Genomic DNA, 14,984 nt, shown 5'->3' on the forward strand with positions numbered 1-14,984 from the left:
AAGCTGGAGGATGGCTTAGAAGTAAACCCAGGATGTGCGTGTAAAGCAGTACAGAAGAAACCGTAACCACCTTTGTCCAAAGCCTGGAGAAAGATGTCAGTGATTGTATCAGGATGAAAAATTCCCTGTCCTGTGCAGAAACAGGCCTCCAGGTGCCAGCAGCAGGTGCCAGCAGCAGTCAGCTGTCAGACCCTTCTCTCACCTCTTGGCTCAGCTGCAAGACCACCTTACCCCCAAAAGCAGTCCCACTGTAAGCCACACAGTACAAACATTAAGCAAAAGACTCAATCTGATGGCAGCTCACCACAAGAGGCATCAGTTCTGCATCACTCCCTGTGGGGCACCTTCAGGAATAAGGTGTCATTCTCCTTTTCCTTCAGGACGAAGAAGGTATTTGACCCTTCCTCCAACTCCCTCAAGAGCAAAGACACAACTTGCAGTACACAGTCCATTAGACCGAACTCTGAGCCTCACTGCTCCAGACAGATTAACTTTTTTCCAGATGCTTTTCTCGGATGGGCCAGGTGCTCTGCTCAAGACTCTTTTGGTGAGTGTCCTGGCCCTCATCGGGAGGGAAATGTGATTTAAATATTACAGCTGAAGCGTTTGCCTATCACAGGACATATTACTGATAAAAACAGCCCCAAAGCAAAAGTCAAGAGTTTGGGTTCACACAAAGTTCTTTCCACAAGGGGAAGAGCATACCCAGGCCGTAAGAGAGGATCTGCCCAAGCCCAGGGAACCCAGCCTCTTAGAGAGACGGAAGCTCCCAAGCCATGTAAAAGTGACATTCTGTGACTTCAAATTCCCCCAAAGCATGCTCATAGCTTTAATGCTCCACATTCAAGCTGAAGCGTTTACCCTAGTGATATTTTCCACCCCTCTGCAGACACCAGTGAAAAGAGAATTCAGCCAATTCAACTTCAAATGATGACAAAAGAGGGAAAATAATTGAACCTATTCACAACGCTTCAACAAGAAGGCAATGCAGAAAGTGTTGTGAATACTGCTTTCAAACCTCTGTCCCACAAAGGGTGCCCACCCAATGTCTTCTTGCAGCCTTGATAGAAAGCCAATGCAGATTCTACATCAGATTTCATCAGCTGCTCACCAGCACCTGTGCCAGCCCTGCTCCACTTCGGGAACTGCTCCCAGAGCCTCCTTTCATAGACATTAATGAGTCAGAGCTCGTTTCGCATCCAGGCACGGGATTAATGGGAGTCAAGTTTAGTCTCTTCATTTCTCAACAGTTTTATTGCCTTTAAGAAAATTTTTGTAAAATATAAATACAAAGGCAGGAGATTTACTTACAAAGTTAAAACACAGATCTCAAACATAAACACACAATTCAGAAAATTTAGTTTATGTACAGTTTCAAGCAACTTCAACATATGTTAGTTTTTCAATATTTTACAAGGTACAGAAAAAATAGTTCAAAGTCTTCTTTAAATAAAGAGCATAAAATGTTTAAACATATATAAACAATCCGGTTTGATGTGTGAAAACTAAATTTCACAGCTTTTAAATTAGGATATAAAAGTTCTTACAATTAGTTGATGCGTATGGATATGGTTTAATTTATATTACAAACTATTGAATTATATTCAATAGTGGCTTACCTGGCCAAAGCAGGTAATTCTGTAAACAAAAAAACAAAACTCATATCACCAAGTGCCCTACCGAATTCTACCTCCCAAACGAGCCACACGACTTTGATCACATCACCTAGAAAAGGTATGTTCTGTGTAATCAGTGCTCTGTGTGAAACAAAGTCAATGTGTGGGTGTGTTCTTTTAAAAAAAAAGGAAAAAAATGTGTTCTGAGTAATAACAAACTTATCCCAAAGCCTGTGTGCATTTTAAAGAAACATTATATAACAATTCCGTAAAAACTGACTGAAGTTAAAAAAAAATTCTTCCAAAATCCATCCAACTGGAATTCAGATCTCTTATATAAAGGAAAGATATTTTCATATTTAATAATGTCCTTTCTTTACAGAAACAATTGCATCTGAACACATATACATAAAGAAGTAACTGTATAGATCACTGTACATTAAATGGCCTGATGGTTCACCAGAGGATGTCGAAGGGAGGGTCCTCGTGCGGATGCAACCAGTGAAGTGAGGAGCCGAGCAAAGTCTTGAGTTCGCTTGTGAACTCAACCAAGTCCAACAGCTCTTTGCTCTCTGGGTTAAAAGCTTCAAGGTCCGTGGCGCAAGAGAACAACTGGCTGAGAGCAGTCTGTTTGTAAAACTCTGCCTCCGTGATGGTGACAACTTCCAGATTGGGGAAGTTGCAGCGGAAGATGCGAGATGACATTTTTAGCCTCTTCACCACGTCCGAGAGCAAAAGCCAGTTTCGTGGTCTGTGGAGGTGAGGGAGAAAGAGGCTCCAGTAACTGACATTAAGTCACAGGCTTGTTGACTCTTCACTGTATCTCCCTGTGACAAACCTTCCTCGACCATACCTGCACATGCAACCTCCCTGAAATCAAGACCATTGCCCTAAGGGCTGAAGGTGCATACTTATTTACTCATAGTACTGCTGCCCATAGCTTTGAGGCAGGAGGGGAACCAGGCATGCAGGGGCACTGAAGCCTATAAATCCAGGGCTTGTGAGCATGCACATGGGTCAGCAGCCATCTGAACAGCTGCTCATACGGTTAAAGGTTCACCCGGCTGAGCCTGGCCCTCATTTAGCAAGTCAGGAGATGGCTTACACTTATAATCAGAAATTTCGGCTCCTCTGACTTGCAGAGATGCCACTACTAGATACAAATCAACAGAGGGCTGTTTTTCTCAGATTAAGAATGCATTTTTTAAATTCAATTGTTGCACTTGTCCATTTCAAAGAACTGAAGTTATATCCATCACCCAAATAATAAAACCATGCTAAAACCCACACTCCTGCATGATTAATATCTGAAATTATTTTTCCCACAGCTGTCATAAAAATGGGTGCAAATGACAAACAGGAGCTGCTTACAGAACTAATTTAGATGTTGAATACAATAGATAATAAAACTTCCAGGTCTTTGCTTATTATTAAGTATCGTAGCATCTTCTGCAAGATGTGTATTTGATCTAATTCAGATCTTTAAACCAGTTTTGATGCAAACTCTAGAACAGCAGTAACAGTGTTCTTTCATTACCCACAGAGCGTGTCCACTCAGCAAAACAGACAAGCTCATTAAATAAAATTAAGAACACCTTACAGACACAATAGCCAAATTTAAGTGCTAGCAGCACTTGTATTTTCAGATGCTGTACCAAGATGCCTGCCTGGGATGAGGGAAGGAATTTGTGTTCAAACGTCACTCATCCCGTTCTGCAGTACGGCAGTCAAAACACAGCTCTGACAAGTCAGCCTTTCCCCCTTTCACCTCCTATTAGCCTGTTTCTAAAAAAGCATGGCAGTTAAGAGTACTGCTCTCTCATTTACGCTACATGAATTCAAACACTGTTCCCCGCGGACGCAAACTGCCGCCATCCCGAGCAGATTGTCTCTTCTATTTTTACCCCAAAACCTGTATTTGTTCTTACCCCTGAGAGAGACACACTTGAATGTTGTAACATGGCAAGGGAGGCTCATCTGAAAATTCAAATTCAAACACATCGCTAAAACCATCTTCATCTTCATCACCTGGGCCGGGAGGATTTGCCAAGATGTCAAAGCCAGTTTCATCTTTTGGATCTAAACAAAATTGAATAAAGGTGCCAAGTCAGCATTGAAGAGACTGTTGCACGTCTTTGCTTTTTCTTCCAATAACGTGATCTGTAAATAAAATCAGTTTGCTTCCTTCCTAGCTTCCTCCACCATAAAAACAAAACAGCCCCCACCCCCACATGCCACATGTTTTGAAAGTCTCCGCATACAAAGAAATAAAGGGTAACATTTGCTCACCGCACACAGAGCTGCCATAGAAATCCCAGTACAAACCAGGGTCATCAACGCTTCGACCTTGCAGGTCAGTTAAATACTCTGGAGAGGGAAAAACAACAACAAAAACGTAGTGATGAGAACAAAAAGCTGGCAAGTTTAGCAGACCATGTGTCATACAGTCTCACTATGCATCCTCCATCAAAGAAACCCACACCGTATATCCTGACACACATGCTATAAACAACAGCATATACACACTGTTCTCGCACATAGTCCTGGAATCTGTTTTTCTCTTCCATCCTTTCTCCCAGCACATCACATAATGACCCACCACATCAAATGATCAGTTAAGACATAACAGGGACAGACCCAACCTCAAGCTTCAGAAACCAAGAGTAGCATTTTGGTTTTGTGACATATAAGATGTATCCCACTTTTTAGCCTGCACAGTTATTCTGGACACCAACTTGGGGGTGAAACAGGGGCCCCAAAGAAACTGGTGGGAAAGGTTTTTCCACACATTTATGTCCAGAAGATGCCATTCTTTCCTGCAGACATAATTTGGGAGACTTGCTAGCCGAGTTGACGGAAAGATACTGAGACCCAAGGTGTTAAGAAGTCTGAGACACTGGACTTTACTGGAGTCCTGACACACCTATGCACATTCTACACAGCACCATTTAAACAGGTAAGTGGATAAGTACTTAAACTGATTGGCTGTGAACACTGTAAACATTTTCAGAAGTGAGTTATTAGGGAATGCAAGTGTCTTTATCCAAAACTAACAGGAAAAAACCTAAAACCATGTTAGAACATGGACATGTTTAAACACAAGAGCCTTTAATACAGTTTTACAGCATTTTGGATATAAAATGAGGCAGAACTTGCAAAAATACAAGTGCTAGAAGGATACAAAGCAAGACCACGGGAATACATGATTATGTTTAACAAACAGCTGCTTGATTTGGTAAGTTTCTTATTTTCATTTCAAGCAGAAAACTGAAGGCACTGAAGCAGCCGCTGACCGCCCACCTACCCATCAAATCTGACAGAGGCATAATCCTTATGACTTATTAAGAGTTTCAATCAGAAGGAGCCCCTATGCATGGCTATGCCTCCCACCTGCAGCCACTGGGTTTCTGCAGGCAGAGAGAGAGCTACTGCAGCCTACCCTAATTAATGCTCCTTGGTGTGGAGCCATCCCCATCAGGCAGCAGGGATTCTGGAGGGCCAGGGAATATCCCCCCCACTTGCTATGACCATCAAAGCCCCACACAGCATGGCCACAAACCTGTGAGGAAGGTCTCCATGAGCTTACTGTGGGTCATTTTCACAATGGTCCTCCCAGAGTAGGTCGCAAGTGTTGGATCAGCACCGTAAGACAGTAACAAGCGGACAATCTCCAAGTGATCGTTTTCGACCGCGTCATGGATTGGTCTAGGGAGAAATGAGAAAGATCATAGCATTACATTTTGACTCAACAGTATTACTCAAACGTGTTTGACAAGAAACTTCTGACTTTAGAACAAAGTTATTTATAGCAAATAACACTATTAATACAGCTGCCAATTATCTTATTGTTGGTTTCACTTGCGCATCATCCCCTCCCCCTTGTCTTTTCACAATCATACTGCTCAGGGCAGGTATTTTTTCTGTGTCTATTCACCACTCTACATATTTTGAAGGCCAGTAACAGAAAGCAGAAGTTTGTGCGAAGCCTCACAAACATCATTTTGGTACAAGTCACTCTCCTGTTCCAAGCCTCTGACAATTTAACAGCGTGTTGCGGAGTAAAGGCTAATTGCCTCTGGACGAGCATGGAGATTGGTTACCCAAAGCTCCTAAATTATGCACACAGAAAAAAAGAAAATTTGCTAGGAATTAAACTTCCATGCTATACCCTCTTTAAACAGTACTTGTGAATATATTTGCAGCACAATTGAACCCTTCTACTCAGAGAACAGAAAAACATGTTATTTTAAGTTTAGTCCACCCAGACATTAACGTATTTTACATGGCATGAGCAATCTATACAGGCTCAGACATAGATTTTGTGAGCCTACAGAAGGATTATTCATTAATACACATGCCTGCAATTCCAGGTTTAGAATTCCTTATCGCTAATTATAAATCGCATTAACTTTTGCCTTTAAAATTGATTATATGGAACGGGGAGTTGTCTGGAAGTAGGACATATTACCCTTCAGACTAATGAAGATGTGTTAAAATCCAATCTTTTTCTTAAGACAGCAATGAACAGGGAACTAAAAAGGGAGTCAAAAACATGGCCAGCAATCATGGCAGCTCAACTCAACTCTACATTCCTCCTCCCTGACGCTGTCAACACCGCTACCCCACAACAAGGCTTTCAGGCTCTCAAACAGATGTATTAAAAGGCAAGGGAAGGAAGGACTTTAACCAGGATCACATACTGCCTTCCTGGAAAGCTTTCGAAATGGTGTTACAAGGAGAAGTCATCAGGAAGCACAGAGAAGCAAACCCCCCAGCCCCATCTACCAAACCATGCTTGGCTATCAACCAGGGCTTAAACTCCCTCCTGCAAAGAGGCCGTGTCCCACCACACCTTCTACCACAGGCAGCATGTCCCCTCTATGTCACCAGACATATGTACGCCATATACTGACATGAGGAAGTGCACTTGCAGAGTTTGCAGCCCGTTCCCTATGGAGAAATGACTTATCCCAAACTGCCTGCCTCCTGCACACCCCAGGACACCAACACAGCGACCAACCAGGTCATCCTTGAGCTGCTGAGCTTAGTCCTCAGTCCAGCTCGTGCCACCTCTCAGACGCCTGGCACCACAGACTGCAGCACATGCATGCCTTCAAAGACCCACGTGCTGCTCTTCGGAAAATCACTTTCAAATTTCAAGACCAAAGAGGTCCATATGAGGGTCACTTGCAACGTGTGAGGATATCCCTTCTCCGTTTCTCAGGGAAGTCTCTAACACTACACTCACACTATGTGATGCTCTTGAGACAGACGGTGCTGGAGAAGCCAGAATCCCTGGGGTCCCTCACAAGCTTTACTCTCCCACCTCCTCCTACTGACTCAGCACTTCCACACAAAGACAACCACAACATCATGTGCCTACACAGCACCCAGCACATCCAGGATCTGGCCAGTGCTAAACATCCCAGGCGATACAACGTAAGAGGTAACAAATAATAGGGGTGATGACACAGAGGCTCAAGAAGTATCGGGTGTTTCTGGCTGTCAGCACGCATCTGAGGTCTGAGCTGTCAGGTCACGACACGCTCAGCATCTACAGCGGGAAAGGTCAGCCTTGCTGCAAACCCTCCTGTCCCCCACTGGGCATGAAGCATCCCTGGCTGACAGCCTGGCAACAGGCACCGGGAACAGATGAGAGTTGCGGCTGCCGCCAAATGCTGGGGATGCTTTTTCTCCCCCACTCCCTCACTTTAGCGGAGTCTTTAATTTCGAACTGTTTTCCATTTTATTTTAGAATTGGGATTTTCTGGTTTTGGGGGGTGGGGGTGCAGAGCATTGTGGATTTATTGGTTTGTGGGTTTTCTTGTTTGGCTTTTTCTTAAACTGAGTCACCTAAGTGGCTTTTGAAGCAGTAATGAATTCAAGATGATCCCCTAACTTATTAAAAACAGCATCTAAATCACTGCCCGGTGTTTCAATCGATTTAACAACACCCGGATGAGTTTATTAAAGGGCACCTGGGTATTCCCCAGGAAGGAAAAATCACAGCACATGGGCTGTAACTCCAGGATGGGACCCCCTCCCCATTTCTATAGGTCACCCACCCCAGCACGGTGGTGCAGACAGGAGCAGACAGCAGGACTGGCAGTGGAGCAGGCAGACCAACCTTTGTTGCCTGCTGGAGCACAGGGAGGCTGCCCCAGGCATGAGAGAGGACTTTATAGAGGCAAGGGGAAAAAAAGGCACAGTAAAGCCTTGCGGAAGGAGGAAGAACAATAAATAGAAGGAAGTGAAGGAAGGAAAGAAAACACTGGGGGGGGGGGTAGGGGGTGGGGTGTGAAAGGGAGATTCCCCATAGATAAAGCAAGGGAAAAAAGGCAATAACAGAGAGCTGACAGACTCTTTTACTGGCTAGCACAGCTTCTTGGCAAGCTTGAGCAGGACCATGCAAAGGCACAGCTACTTGTTTGCTTCTCCCACCAGGGCCAGCAGAGGAGGGAGTATTTTTCAGTCTTGGCAGAGTTTAACCATCCTATTTGTAGGACGCAAAAGTGACTACTGGAGACAGCAACTGCTTCAGATGGGAAAAAAAGATCCCTGGGAGTCCTCTCATGGGCTGCTTTGCCCGTATCATCTTTTCCACCCTGAACATTGTGGAAATAAACCCTCTATCCCTAATGGTACAGTTAATGGTAGTACATCTCATTTCTAAAACAAACCCTTCAGAAGGCCCCAGAAGGATCTGAGGACATTGGAGAGCTGCAATATCCTATAGGAGACACAGATCTCAACCCTCTCTTGTGTACTCTCGAATTCTTTCTACTATTTTTACCACTACTAGAGTTAGGAAAACATTTCACTGGGGGATTTATCCTTCCTTCCACCACCAAAATTATAAACTATTTAGACCAGTCAGGGTTTGCTCTCAGCCTTTCAGGCACCACCAGAATTTTCCTCACTGCAATAGGAGGTTTCCTAACTCGCCAATCAATAATGTATCTCTGGATTCTTATTTTACTTCCATCTACCCTGTTATGCAATGCTGCCCCATGGAAGAGGCAAAGGCACAAGTTGCAGGAGGGCAGCTTCGCAGGATGCCTCTTCTTTAATGCAATTAGCTGCCAGAGGGTATGGCTCTGCCAAGACCAGCTGAAAGGACACAGGAAGAGAGCCATCTTGGCATGGTCCTCCCAGGGAAAAAAACAAAAAAGGCTGAGCTCATCAGCTGCCAGCAAGAAGGATAAAGCAGAACTGGCTTCGGAGAGCAAGTCTAGCGAGGGAACTCTGAGGCAATAGAGATGCCTTACTAACAGGCAGGAGATGCCTGTAGTTTTGGCATGCAGCTTTGTTTTTAAAGTGATGGCGGTTCAGTTGAGAAAGTAAGAGGAGAAGAACAAGGAGATAAGGGCGAATACATCAGCAACCACCCTTGCTAATGTCAGGCACTGGTCGGTGTCAAGCTACTGCACTTACTGGGGTCCTGTCAGGGAAGGAAAGCACTCACCTCTTAAGCACCGTCTATTATTATTTATAGGTAAGACGATTAAGAGCCCTTAGTGACTGCGGCACCTCTGAGACAGGTCTTAAAGATCCTGCCCGGTTCTACAATAATCTTTGATTAGCCACTAATTCAGTGGCTGTGTGCTTGTGTATTCAAGGTCTGCAGTCACTGCATTTGGAGAGCCACTATCAGCATAGAGTTTAAGGGGCAAAGCATGGAAGACCGAAGTATTTATCCGGGCCAGATGTGCTGTAAATAGGGCAGACAGAGGGACACCCTGCTGGAGGCAGCAGCAGCTGTGCAGGCAGGGCCCCAGCTGAGAGCGAAGGGAAGGACGGCACCATACCTACACCCCCTAGCTGCTGTCACCCCCTTCCCCTGCCACTACAGTCTGACACTTCCTTTGTTTTTGGCTTCACCAAGATTTCTGCTATTATTACGAACTAGAGGCTGAAAGCCTACCTTATCTACTGAACTCAGACATTCTGGCTGCATAGATGCATAAAAGGCAACACTGAAGCAAGAGGCTCAGGTCTTTGCTTCTCTTTCACGCATGCAAAAGCACCACACTGATCAGAACACCTGCAGCACTTCAGACAGGACTGAAAGGAGACGCACAGACTTTGCAGAACTTCACTACATCCTTCACAACTACATGGACATTTTGCTTAGAATGAAGCCACATCCTCACTTGTCACAATTTTGCAGTGTCCTCCAAAACGTTAACCACAGAGGTGGTAGGCAGTGAGTAACACAGACTGAAGCCTCAGGCACCCTGGATCCTCAGGCACCCTGGATCCAAGTGACGCCCCCCGGTGCCATGCCAACAAACCCAGCATGTGCAGTTACATCACAGCTCATGCAGTTACAAGCACTCCTCTATGCACATTGACCTTAACTGGCTGAACAGAATTAAACACATCCAGTGCCACTGTCTGGAGGCACAAGAGCTTCCAGCACGACCAAAAGTATCTTTGGCTAGTGGGCTTGTGAGGTGGGAGAGGCAGCAAGAAGGCATATTCAGTGTAGTTAAAAAAGCAAGGGAGAAGTCTTTGATGGTGGGTTTGTCTGGGGCTTTTTTAAGATCTTACTACCTTTCTAAGGGCTGAACATGTTGAGGAATTTGAATTTTAAAAGCAACACAGTTGAAGAAGACTGACACTTTTTTCCACCTAAAAGTTACAGAAGAAAAACTTACTGAGGCTTCATGAGAGAAATGGAATTTGCCTTATGAATGTCATGATTTACTCTATGGAGACAGAGAAGCCTGGCCCTACCTAATAGCAGAGGATAACAAAGTTCCTTACTGAAGCTTCTGCTCTCTGTCCTGCCCAACTCCGGGCAGCTAGACCATCCTTCATCTGTGTATTAGATGTGGTTTGGATTCACACTGCCTGCTGGGCAGCTTTTCAAACAAAAAGTAAGTCTGCCATCAGAAAAGACAAGGAACTGCAAGACGAGTTCTGACATTACCGTCTACGATCAGATCATTATTACGTTAATTTCCAAAATGCATTTTCCCCAAAACAACTTTTCAGGGTATACAAGCCAAGTTTCTTTCTTGAGAATCAACTCCATCTGTGAATTGAAATCAAAGGTGGACTCTGAACTGGTGGGTAATTAAAACTGGTCCAAAACTTCCTGGGGTTAATTTTCTATACAGGTTATTCCAGCAAGTGAGGCAAAAATAAGATGGGATTCTTTTTATGGCAACTTGCTGCTGCTGCATAGGTCACATATTAAAACTGGAGACAGCAGAAAATGTGAGGCTGTTTTTCACTTTAGAGAGCTGAGACTTCTTACGAAGAAGTGGGAGCTGGAGAAGGAATCAGACAAGCCACCCAAAGTTCCCATGTTTATCAAGAAATGTCTCTTTTGGGCCGTGATGGGCCGGTAACTACGACCATCATGAACTTCTAACTGGCCCACTTGGGACTTTTGTCTTCCTGGCTCCTCCCTTCCCAAGTTAATAAATAAAGAGCTTAAAAACAAAAGAGGCAGACTCTTAGTTATGCTGATTTTACCTCCCTGGCTATTTGGAGGGCGATGGTAAATGGGATAAACCATTTGAGATAACAAGCTGCAGGGGAGCTTCACAGAATAGAAAGCAACCAGTCTCCAAAATGCATAGACTGGATAATGTTCTGCATATGCGGAGGACAAATAACCCCGCAGGGGTGGTTAAAGAGGTACTTTAGGAGATGCACAAGACCTTTAAAAAAGGTGCGGGAGCAGCATTTCACAAAGCAAAAAGGAAAAGCTCCTTATGCTGTAAGCACAGGAACTAAGCACTCCTGACATTCTATGAAGGAAATGAAAAAAGGCTAATTTGGGATAAAAAAAGAAAAAAAAATCAAAAATATCTAATGAGAAGATAGTTTAACAGTTCAGGAAAACAACTTTTTTATATAGCACATATAGGACTCACACACCCAATGGCCACAAAAGCCTCAAGTGCTCTTCAAAGTAACCCCACTAACAAGGCAAAGCCCGCTCTTTTGGCACAACTCAAAGGACCTGGAGCACATACATAAGAGCAGGGCTGCAGCTCAAGTATCACTCCTTCCTGCCCTGCAGCTGGCAATTCCACAAAAAAAAGCACAGCTTATTAAAATTCCCCGAAGAAAACATATTACACTGAAGTCGAGTCACAACAAACACATACCCCCATCTCTCTATTAACACTCCTGCCCCAAGACCAGCAGCACAGCGAGGAGGACACCATGCAGGGGGGTACTGTGGCAGTATTACCTGCTTTGGGGGTTTCATGCAGGATGGGGAGGTAGGACAAGGGGATTATAAAGGAGAGGCATAAAGAGAGGGGGAAGGGGTGCCTCCTCCCAGCATCAGGGCCAGTGGTGCTGCTAACCTGGTTCCATCCTGGGCGCTGCAGTTGACGTCAGCCCCATACTCAAGGAGATGCCGCACGATGCTCAGCCAGCCTTTGGCACAGGCCTCATGCAGGGCACAGTAACCCGCGTTGTCACGATGATTCACATCACACACCTTGTTTTCCAAACAATACAGAACTACTTCCTGGAAATAGAAGGGAAAACAGATACATCCAGTTATTTCTTTATGTTGAGATGCAGAGATTTCTCTTCTTGAAGGAGAGGGGGGTGGAAAGGGCAAAACACCAAATCCCTATGATGCCTAAATTACCCTTTTTGAGAGGGGTCAGTCAAAAGGAAAACAAAAGGTGGAGCCATTGAAAGTCGTGTTTATTCAGGAGGCATAGCAAAGACCACTTGGTCAAAGCAGCACCAAGAGCTCTGTGCCCCACAGGGACCTTCCCATAGCCCCCAGCATCAGGAATTGTTGCAGAGAGCGAACAAATTTCACAGACAAAACTCACACACAGCTTTTTGCTTCTCAAAACTTCCACACGTGAAGCTAGCAGGGAGGTTTTTACTCTTACATCTGCATTTTTTAGTAGAAAATTCTGCAAGCACAACAGCAGCACAGCCGACGTCAGTTCGATTTTAAAAAGAAAAAGTGCATGACCCGAAACAAAACACATTTAAGACACACAAAGGACAGTTTGCTATCGGCAAACAAAAAAAAAAGCCCGGCTCTATCAAGATCAGGGAAATCCCATTTTCACCCACCGTGGTTTTCTGCATGCAGAACTAAAGCCAGGCGCCAGGTTCCAATAACGAGCCCAGCGCCGTGGGAAGCCATGTGAATTTAACACAATTCATCTTGCAGTCAAATATACCATGGTCGAGAGCCTAAGCCAGACTCAGCTCTATGCTGCCGTGTGGCCTTGAAACAATGACTGCTCCATCACTCAACCGAAAATTTAGGATGGTGTGAGTCTTCCTCGATTTGTGTCAGATGCAGCAGAAAAGACCACTGCATTCCTAAGAGATGCTGTATGCATGAAACAGCCCCCGTGTTCCCAGATTAGTGGCAAGCTATTAATTTTGCATTTGTTCCTCTCGAGGGCTGAGCAACATCCTCGCAAAGCCAGACATGGCACGGAGAGGGTGAGTGTTTGCTTTGCCAAAACAAGAGAATAAAACAATCACTATTTGCAATGCATTTATTATTTTTCCCGTTTCAAAATCTACCGGAAAGCCCGCAATAATCTGTGCTCTGGGTATACCTGACTCGAGAGCCGGTATCCAGGATACAGCATGAAACTGCTCTTTTAGCAGGCCCTCACTAACCAGGCTAAAGCTAATGAGATGCCTGTCCCAGGCACCAGAGCATCCCCCTCACCTGCCACGGGGACCAAGCAGTCCACAAACTACACCTGATGCAGCCATCAACTCTTGATGCTCCTGCTAATCAGCCCAAAGGCCAAAAACTGGTCCAGAACGGATGCTGTTTACCCTGTGTTCGCTTGAGCCCGTAAGAAAGGGCTGTGCAAAATTACACCCCGGAGGTATGAATTTTCCTTCAACACCAGACCACCCCGCCAGGCAAATTAGCAGATGGATATAGGTAGCAGAAGCAGCTGCCATATTCGGCTCCGCTCTTAGCATGCATTTACCATTTAAAATAGATTCTGCAACTCAAAATAAAAGACCTTTCATCTATTTTTGTAGAAAGGAAAAGCTCATCCTAGGGTGGAATACCTACTACTGGACAAAAAGGCTAATTTTGTCGGGCAATTCTGTGTTAAAAGGCTGTAAGAAGAATGCCATTAACCACAAAATGTAACCATAAAGACCATAAAACTCTACATTGTTAATTAATTAAATGCCTCATTAACTTTTTTTTTAGCATGATTTATTCAATTTACAAAAAAAAATTAGCCATCGTTCGGAATACAGGAACACGTGGTGCCACAAACGCACTTTTGGTTTCGCTAGAGAAAGGCTGTGAAAGTGCCACAAGGCAATTTAATGTCTGTTCAGGCACTCTGTTTAAACCAGCAATCTGAGAATCAGCTGCAGTTAATCCAGAGTCAAGCTAGCACATCTCGAGCCAAGACATGTGCCACAACTGCTTCTGCTGCCTGCATTTTGTTAGCCAAATTGCAAACAGCAATGTTAAGAGGTGCATGCAAATATGCATGCTCCATCCTCATCTACAAAGAGGTGCACTTCACTTTAGTCTCTTCCACCCGTGCCCTCAGCAGCTCCTGACCTTTTTCAAAGGGAAAGGGTCAGCACCCCCTTTCTCATCCCCCATGCCCTGGGCACACATACTGCCACCAAGAAGCACTATTCCCTTCTATGCAACCTCAAAACATGGCTCTTAGGTGAGGCACTGCAAGCCCCACATGCCAAATCCCAGAAATGATGCTCATTCCCAGGCAGGGTGCAGGAGCCCTCAGAGAGCTGTGCAAGTGCATGACCTCCTGCAACAGTGCCACCAGGGACCCAGGCCGAGACGCTCATGTGAGGCATCCCCAGGGGAAACCCTCTCCCCCCGTCTTTAGGACTGTTTAAACCCTCTGGAAGCACACACCATCATTCCCCTACCCCTGTCATGCACTACACATTCCTCTAATTTCACCGCCTTCCCAAGCAGCATTTAATCCCAAATTCACCAGAAAACTTTCCAAGCCCAGACACACACCAAAAAGCAACAAGTGGCACAAATACAGCCAGTATTTCCTCTCCTGTCAAATTCATAACACAAGCCTTTTGTTATTTTTTTTCCCAAAAAGCCTCTACACTCCCTGTAATTCCTCCTTCACAAAAAAGTAAATTACAGTTTTAAGACTACTATTGTCTGAACTCATTTGTTTCAAATGGGGGAAACAGAATAGATTTGCGAGTGCCCATACACTGCGATGGGTTGCTAACACCCTGATGAAACAAGGCTCAGCACAGAAGCCTAGTGAAGAAAAGGTGAAGCTTCTCACCAGCTTCAGCAGGGCTCTGTTCACACGTATAGTTTTCCAGAGCTGAAGACCATTTGTCGCACTGCCTTTAAGTAGCCTTGTTGGC

General features: G+C 44.8%; 1 protein-coding gene across 7 annotated transcripts in view; it reads right to left on the minus strand.

Annotated features, from left to right (window-relative positions):
* Window positions 1-1,226: 1,226 nt before the first annotated feature.
* BCOR (BCL6 corepressor) overlaps window positions 1,227-14,984 on the minus strand; it is a 58,521-nt gene continuing 44,763 nt past the window's right edge. For all 7 annotated transcript variants that reach the window (XM_034074333.1, XM_034074331.1, XM_034074329.1 and 4 more), the window contains 5 exons: window positions 11,948-12,114; window positions 5,176-5,321; window positions 3,906-3,983; window positions 3,545-3,695; window positions 1,227-2,367 (listed from right to left, as the gene is read on the minus strand). In XM_034074333.1, coding sequence (XP_033930224.1) covers window positions 2,073-2,367; window positions 3,545-3,695; window positions 3,906-3,983; window positions 5,176-5,321; window positions 11,948-12,114 — 837 coding nt within the window. In that variant the 3' untranslated portion in view covers window positions 1,227-2,072. The remainder of the gene's footprint in view (window positions 2,368-3,544; window positions 3,696-3,905; window positions 3,984-5,175; window positions 5,322-11,947; window positions 12,115-14,984) is intronic.

This window comes from Melopsittacus undulatus, chromosome 2 (assembly GCF_012275295.1).
Source record: "Melopsittacus undulatus isolate bMelUnd1 chromosome 2, bMelUnd1.mat.Z, whole genome shotgun sequence".
In the NCBI taxonomy this organism is placed as follows: domain Eukaryota; kingdom Metazoa; phylum Chordata; class Aves; order Psittaciformes; family Psittaculidae; genus Melopsittacus; species Melopsittacus undulatus.